Here is an 8,696-nt window from a genome sequence, read left to right on the forward strand (position 1 = left end):
TTTTCTCTTTGCCAGCGTGGCAACAGGCCTTACTACCACTATGAAAAATCTTCATGCGGAACCAACTTGGAAAGAACTCCACCAAGGTCACTGGATGTCATGGCATTTGAGGGTGGTGCACTTTCACTTTTCCTTCTTCAAATGCTTAACTAGATTCCGTTTCCTTGGTCTTTTTACCATCATCTTCCTTGTAGGTTGTTTTATTGATTCTTTTCGTGGGAACCTTTTATGGCACCTACGACGACTCACCAATTCCAACCTTCATCATCATCATGTTGATCAACTTCAACTTTGTTGTTCCCCAGTAATTCTTCATCCATACTTTCTTTAAAACTACATAATTCATCTTGACTGAATGAATCAAAGGTGATAGAGACTTGGTTTGCGCTTGATTTCTCATCTTCAAGCACAATCTTTTTTTTCATGAGCTAAGTCCATAACTTTGTCCTTGAAGACAAAGCATTTCTCTAGAGGGTGGCTCACAAGTCGATGGTATTTGTATTAATTTGGGTCATTCATTCTCCCAGCTTCATTTGGCCGCTTCTGTCACACCCCAAAAAACGAGGAGCGCGACCGGTGCTCAACCGAGTAAACCCGACTGCGCATGCTTGTTAGGTTTCATTCTACTCCAACTAATTCATGAATAAAGAGGAGATGAAATCCATTAATCATACATTGTAAATATTTCAATAACAACTTCCATTTTGTTTCCATTAGCTGTTTCAACCATAATATCCAAAATATTATAATTTTTATAGATGTGAAGAAAAATATATTTGCCAAATACCAATATTTCTAATTTAGTTTCCAATATCCAACACCACCCACAACTGTCTATGGAGCCTCTAAGTACAATTGAAGAGTAATATGGAAATGCCGGCAACAAGGCTCCGGCTATACCTCAAAATACAAAGTACACGATAACCAAATGACACAGGACCCCGAAATGAAGTGGGGATCACCAAGTTAGCTGAAAGGAGCGTATCGCTATCACTGATCACTGTCGCCTACTGTGGAACCACCTGCATCCATTAAAGATGCAGCGCCCCGGCAAAAGGGACGTTAGTACTGTCGAATATATTTATATATAATAGGAGAGGCAAAGAAATATTATGATGATAAGTGGCGCAACATTAAATTGACACGTAAAAAAATTTTGGACAATTCTCCAATTTTGTTGGAGTTTCAATATATTTAAAAAAAAAATGTAAAGGATAGCTTTTTTTTTTCCGGAATTCAAAATTTCAGGCAGTTTTATTTTTTAGAATACAAAATTTCAGAATTTTTTACTTTTTTAAAAATTAACTGATTTTACATGGCACAATTAAAGGGCACGTTTTTTCCACTATAAAAAAGAAAACTGATTTTAAAGCATCCACGTATTGAGTAAAAATTAAAGCACCCTTTGAAAGGCTCCTTCTGCCTTCTTATCCGTTTACTTCCCTAAAAAAGCCAAAAAAAACTTCCCTTTCGTCCCATTCATCTTCTTAACTACTATTATGTCTTCTTTGTCACACACAATTTTACATACAATCAGCAGTCAATACCTTAGAATTCAGATATGATACATAGCATCAGTGGAAGACGGGTCGAATAAGTAGAGCGGAGAAAGAATTAGAAACGGTTGTTCGTTATATTAATTTTAATGGAGTCCCTTTTTGTTGAAGGACACAATTCATGACATGATCTACAGAAAAAAAAATGAGGAATTGGAGGCATGATAATGCACATGGAAGATACCGCGACAAGACGATGAAGGGAAAGGATATTTCTGTTGACGAAGCTGGTGAAGATAAAATAGAGGCTTTTGCTGATCAAGAGAATGGTGAAGAGTTTGTAAAAGATGGTGTACCGAGCACTGTGAAGAAGCTGAGACACTAGATGATGAGCGTGCTCAACTGGCTACCCATGCAAAGGAACGAATGAAGAGGAAAGAGCTGGAAGTATTTATTGGTGGGTTAGACCGTGATGCTGTGGAGGAGGATCTAAAAAGGGTGTTCCGGCATGTTGGAGAGGTAATTGATATCCGAATGCACAGAGAGGTGTCAACGAACAAGAATAAGGGATACGCATTCGTGAAGTTTGCAACTAAGGAGCAAGCAAGCCGTGCTTTGTCTGAAATGAGAAACTCAGTTGTGTATGATTTTTTTCCAAGTCATATTTGTGTATATTTGGAATTGCACTATGATTCAAATTTATTTTTTTGACATCGGAGAAAGCGATGTGGCACTGCTCCAAGTGAGGACATTAATGACACCTTATTCTTAGGAAATATTTGCAATACATGGACAAAGGAAGGCGTAAGTGATATAACCAATCCTTGCTGACTCATTTTCAGGATGACTCTATTAAACCTTTGACAATACAGGATTTAGAAAAGTATGCATGATTGTTAATAACAAAAAAATTATCTATTGAAATTAACAAGAAAATTAACTATCTAAATTAACTACTCAAACATGGGTGAAGGTTGGTTTATGTTAATCAATTTCTTTATTTCATTTTAAATCATTTTAATTTTTCTTTTTTGAAATAAAAAGTGTATTTATTCATTAAAATTCAAACAATATTATCGAAAAAAATATAATAAAATTTAAAATAAAAAAATATTTTCAAGAGTAATAGAATATATATCTTCTATTGTGTTACAAAAAAAAATTAGCAGACAAAAATATTAAACAAGTAAGATGCTAATAATTTCTATTAACAATATAATTATACTAAATATTGGATAATATAATAAATAAAAATACATAACAAAAAATTATTTGATGACTATATAAGTCCCTTTAATTTAATGGAGATTTTATTTATTAAAATTCAGACAATATCTATTCTATTTATATAGAATAGGAGAATCAAATCATTGTGATAATTCCAAATGTAACATCAAAAAATTAACAAAGTGACAAATATTTTTTTTAATATTGACCGCGCATCGCGCGGGTAGGACTACTAGTAGTACTAGTATGTAAATCTAAAAATAATCTTTCAAAATAGAATAACCATACAAGAAAAGAAAATCCATAGAAACAGCAAGTCACAATCAATAATATCCAAATGCCCAATTGAAACATAACAATTTTCAAAATACGAAAGTAATACATATTTATAGTTGGGAGATCTTTAGCACCGATAATACCACAGTTCACGATACGACTATCCACAATACCACTGTTCACAATGCCACTATTCATAATGCCACCGTACTCTTGGCACGGAGTCTGATCACGACCCAATCGGCTAGGTCATCTCACTGGAGACATCCTCTATAATCTCAATTCTCGTTTCAATTTCGGTTTCAATTTTCTGCACAATACCACCATGTGTGCGGCATGTCCGATCACGGCCCGATTGACTAGGTCGTCTTACTCAAGACATTTCCATTTTCCATCAATCATCTCATTCCACATTTCCCACACTCATTTTAATTTCTTCGGCACTAGTGGCCACAATAGTTATGTCACACTTGGCACTTGACCGCATTTCATAATTCGAGTTCTTTCCACATATTTCACATTAATATCAATTTCGTCAACAAGCCTTTCAATTCAAGATATTAAGTGCACACAGGAGAAAATTATGAATCGTGTGCATATAGAGGCTTTCACATACTTTGGCAATTTAACACATATCCCATATCTTCAATACATCATCAAGTGAGATAGCATAATGCGAGCATTCAAATACATATTGCACATAAATTCTTACAAAACCAGCCCGTTCGGAATATCATTTTCTACATCAATCATGGTTGAAACTTACATCAATCGTATGGACACCATGGGGGGTTCAATTTCTAAGAAGAGGGGGTTTTAGCCAAATAGAGCTTTTAGGCAAATTCTACTTTTTGAAGTCATCTTAAAACAGTTGAGTCGAGGCTCGTTTCGTAATCTGTTTCATAAATTTTCTCATTTCATAGGCATCCCTAGGCACAATTATAGACGTTATCCACACTCTATTTCCGCACTTCATTTAATTCGTTTTCAAACCTCTTTATAGTTTATCAGCAACTAAACACACTCAATCAGGACTTTTAGTACACATACGAGCAATTAGGAGTATTCAGCATATCGAGTTTTCCTCACCTAATTGGTATACCAGTTTTCAATTAAGGTACAACTCAAAGCCACACCATTTTATAAGCAACCCATACTTTAAACATCTATCGTTCAATATAAGGCTCGCTCGAATTAATTAAGTTTTATGAGTTTATAGGGGATAACCCGAAACGTAGAAATTAGGGGTTTGGGCTGATCATACTTAAACTTACGGAAACATTATGGAATTCAATTCCGAGAGAGGAAGTTTAGCCAACATACCTAGTTGAGCTTTCCTTAAGTTACTACAACACACCAACACCTCTAGCAATAATAATCTATAAGGAGATAGAGAAAATCGATTAATAATTAGAAAGATTTCCCATGGTGTAACTCTCTTAGGAATTTCATCAAACACCTAATCATGTGAAATAGACTACAAGGTTCTACAATGGAAATTCCTTCTTCCCTCAACCAATTTCAACAAGAACAACCCAAAATAGTTCATTAATCCCACATACTATAACTTAGTGTCACATGCATGGCCTATTTCTAACCCCACAATATATTTTTGAAGTCATAATCTCTTATATGAAATCTTAGAAGTAGGACTTACCCGGAAGGATAATGAGCTAGAGATTAGCTTCCTTGATTCTTGAAAATTTGTGCAAGATTGGGTGATTGGAAGGATAGGTTCCCTCTTTCTCTCAATATATGCTCTCACCTCTCTCTAGATTCATTAGGAAATAGCCCCAAATAAAGCCCCAAGCCTATTTATCAAAATTGGATCGGATATGAAAATTTCCAAAAATGACCCCCGAAGTCAATTATGTGGTGCAATTATGCTATAAAGCATAATCGTTTTGTGAGCAGCAGAATTGTAGCATATCAATTATACGACAACATAATCAATTATACGACAGCATAATCAATATGCGACAGCATAATAGTTTGCCCATCTCTGCTCTACTATGTGATGCTTATGCGGTCCGCGGAACCGTTTTGCGGTCGCAAAATTGATCGCAGATCTAGCCTTTGGTAATTTGATCATAACTTTGTGTAGGATGTCCAAATGACGAACGGTTTGAGCGTTGGGAACTAGACTCGAAGATCTTTCATTTAATAGGTTCTTCATCACATAACACCATATATACATGTAGATATGCTCGTCCAAAGTTTGGACTTGCGCGAACTCCTTTGGAATTTTAGCCTATTATGTAATTTTCTAACTTGACTTAGACTTAAGCCTCTCATTAGACCCCACATTATGACTTATACACTTATTTATCATATCCAATTGATATACATCATTTTAATAGAACATAAAATATTATAATTAGCCTACCCGACATGACAAAATCCTAAATTACTTAGCGAAGTTTTTCGGGGCCTTACAGCTTCATCTCCGGAAGCTCAACGAGATTTAACTCGAGGAGTTCTTCAAAAAATGCTGGCACATCAAAATCCAGAAATGGGTACTCCTTCTCTTTCATTTCTTTAAGAGTCAACTTTCCACTTGTCTTATCTTGAAAAGAAGTGGATTTTGTACTCTGCTTTTTGTTCACCTTCGCCGTGAACTTCATAGGTGATGTGTTGATATTCATAGCTTCTTTGTTTTCAAACTTGGGTACGAACTTACTCCATTTCCTGACTTCTTGCTAGTCATTCCCTTTGCGAGGTTCATAGATAGGTAGACTTTCATTTCCAGCAAAGGCCATGCTCAACTCCATGTCATGGGCATGAGTTGCAAGTTCTTCAAATGTGCTAGGTTTGATACTTTGCAAGATGTAGCGCAGTCCATAATGCATGCCTTGGATGCACATATCTATGCTAGAAGCTTCACTAAGCCTGTCTTTGCAGTTGAGGCTTGAATTTCTCCAACGATTGATAAAGTCGATAGCTGGTTCACCTTTCCGTTGACGAGTGTTTGTAAGTTCCACCATGCTCACAGTGTGCCTTGTGCTATAAAAGCGACTGAGGAACTCTTGCTCTAAATGATCCCAACTATCAATAGATCCCGCCTCGAGGTCTTTATACCAATCAAAAGCATTTCCTTTTAGCGAACGGATAAACTGCTTGATGAGGTAATCTCTATAAGTCCCAACATTGTTGCATGTCCCAACGAAGTGTGCCACGTGTTGCTTTGGATTGCCTTTTCCATCAAACTGCTGAAGCTTTGGAGGTTGATAGCCAGCAGGCATCTTCAACATATCGATCCTCGCAGTATATGACTTTGCGTATGTAAGAGAGGACCTGGTAGCAACTTTGTACTTGTTTTTAATAGTTCCTTCAATGAACTCCTTTAGTTGATCGATTGGAATCATCCCTTCAGATGAGATAGGGATAGCCCTAGCGGATGCTACTTGTCTTGGGGGAGAATTACTCTCTGGAACCTCTGGGAGCTTGCCATGTGCATGGGTTGGATTCTTCTTCCATCAAGGTTCCCACCCTGTCAGTTAGTTTGTCGATTCTAGCATCTTGATTTTGCATGCACTTGGTCAAGCCAGCGATTGCTTCCGTCAAGTTTGCCAACCGCTCTTCCACATGTCACCATGGTTTGCATGATTGTTGTGGATGATAAGGAGTAGCTTGGATTGTCACACAGATTGATTCTCGAATGGCTCACGCTATGCGGTGTAAGTGGGAAAGATCCATCACTTGAAATATCATCATCTTCCTTCACANATATATATATATATATATATATATATATATATATATATATATATATATATATATATTCAATTTAGCAAGCGTAACAACCCGAGGGGATTCTGCTGCCTACAAATGCCGAAGGGGTAATAAAGACGACCCTCTTAAAGTAGTAGATGGCGATATGGGCTACAATATTCTTGGGAGACCATGGATACATGAGATGAAGGATGTGCCATCAACATACCATCAACTTCTGAAATTCTCAGCTCCGTAGGGAATTAAACAAATAAGAGGAGACCAACCAACATCAAGGGAGATGAACGCGATCTCGGTTTTTAGTAGCAAAGGGAAGGAGCATGAGGCATAGCAATTACAGGAACCGACGCCCACTCCCGAGCCAAACGAAGACAAGAAGGGGGAGGAGTCGTCGGACTCTTATCAGGTACCAATATAGTTCCAAGTACCGAAAGAAACAGATGCAACCAAATCCATAGCGGAAGAACTCGAGTAGGTGACACTGTTTGAGAAATTCCTGGAGAGGAAGTTCCACTTGGGGACATGATTAAACCCCGAGCTCAGGTCAGGATTCATAGAATTTCTTAAATTTAACATTGATTATTTTGCATGGTCGCATGTGGATATGACAGGTATTCAGTCAGAGGTGGCCGTGCATAATTTAAGCTTAGATATAATAATCCCTCCGGTAAGGAAGAAGAAACACCCGAGGTTAGAAATAAATTTGTCAAAGAAGAGGTAACTCGATTGCTTGAAGATGAAGGTACACAATCTCCTGTTTATTATGTTAGTAAAATTTTAACGGGAGCGGAAACTTGCTACCCACACCTAAAAAAATTAGCCTTAGCTCTTTTGATCGCCGCTGGAAAGCTTAGGCCTTATTTTAAATGTCACACGATAGCCGTGGTGACAACCTTTTCCCCGCGGAATATCCTTCACAAACCTGAAATTTCAGGTTGACTTGCCAAGTGAGCAGTCGAAATGAGTGAATTTGACACATAGTATAAACCTAGGACTGAGATCAAGTCACAATGTACGCGGTGAAATCAGAGGGCCCGATTTCCCACCATTAAGTTATCTCGGGGAGGTACCTCGAGACCTCGAGGATATGAACCCACGACTTAGTCTTCTCCTTCGGGGCTTGTCAAGGCCCGGTTCGAGGCCGAGATAAAGACAAAGAGGGGAAGCCCCCGAGACACGCGGTTGAGTCTGACAGGGTCGGCCTATCTATCGCCTACGCTGAGGCGTTGCATCAAGCCATCACATCTCCGTATTTCATAAATTAAATATACATGTATTCGTGACTGAGTTCCTCTCCTATATAAAGGGGACTCGCCCTACCTTGTAAAGGACTGATGTTACTCCATTTTCTTCACAAGTGCAATAATATCTCTCTCTCTCTTTCTCTTCTTACTAAAAACTTATTGGCTCCCACTGATCCGAGGATACCTCGATATTCTTCGCCTTTATATGTGCTCTCAATTTTTTATATGTGTTCTTCGTCGTATAATTTAGTTTCGGCTATAAAGAGCTTTATTTGATCGTATCTCTAACTATTATGCTACCCTCGATTGACCCCGATAGCCCGAGCTCGATCTCGAGGTCGACCCCGAAGCCCCCATCGACCAAACCTACATCCGGGTAGCAGGCCCTCCGGTTCGATCATTATCTCGTTTTGACTCACGCTCCATCGTTAAATTTCATATTATTAGCATTATGTGCTGTAACAACTAGCTCGGGAATAGATCACATATTTTTAGAATCCCATTTTATAAATTTAATTATCGTTACCATTTTCGCGGTAAACAGTTTGGCGCCCACTGTGGGGGTAAAAATAATAGTGATTATTCTCTTGCTAGTTTCATTACACAAACGCATATCATCTTTCACACTTTTTCTTGTCCAAGATCCTTTGATTTCAGGTAAAAATGTCCGGCTCAGTAAACAGAGTTGAGAACGACCGCCTCGAAGATCACGGGGAAAGTG

General features: G+C 37.9%; 1 protein-coding gene across 1 annotated transcript in view; it reads left to right on the top strand.

The window, feature by feature from the left end:
* Positions 1 to 1,701: 1,701 nt before the first annotated feature.
* The window catches only part of LOC109239865 (RNA-binding protein Musashi homolog 1-like), a 10,886-nt gene continuing 3,891 nt past the window's right edge, over positions 1,702 to 8,696 (top strand). Inside the window, exons 1-2 of the mRNA XM_019406458.1 lie at positions 1,702 to 1,825; positions 1,867 to 2,137. Coding sequence (XP_019262003.1) covers positions 1,702 to 1,825; positions 1,867 to 2,137 — 395 coding nt within the window. The remainder of the gene's footprint in view (positions 1,826 to 1,866; positions 2,138 to 8,696) is intronic.

Source organism: Nicotiana attenuata, unplaced genomic scaffold, assembly GCF_001879085.1.
Source record: "Nicotiana attenuata strain UT unplaced genomic scaffold, NIATTr2, whole genome shotgun sequence".
Lineage (NCBI taxonomy): Eukaryota > Viridiplantae > Streptophyta > Magnoliopsida > Solanales > Solanaceae > Nicotiana > Nicotiana attenuata.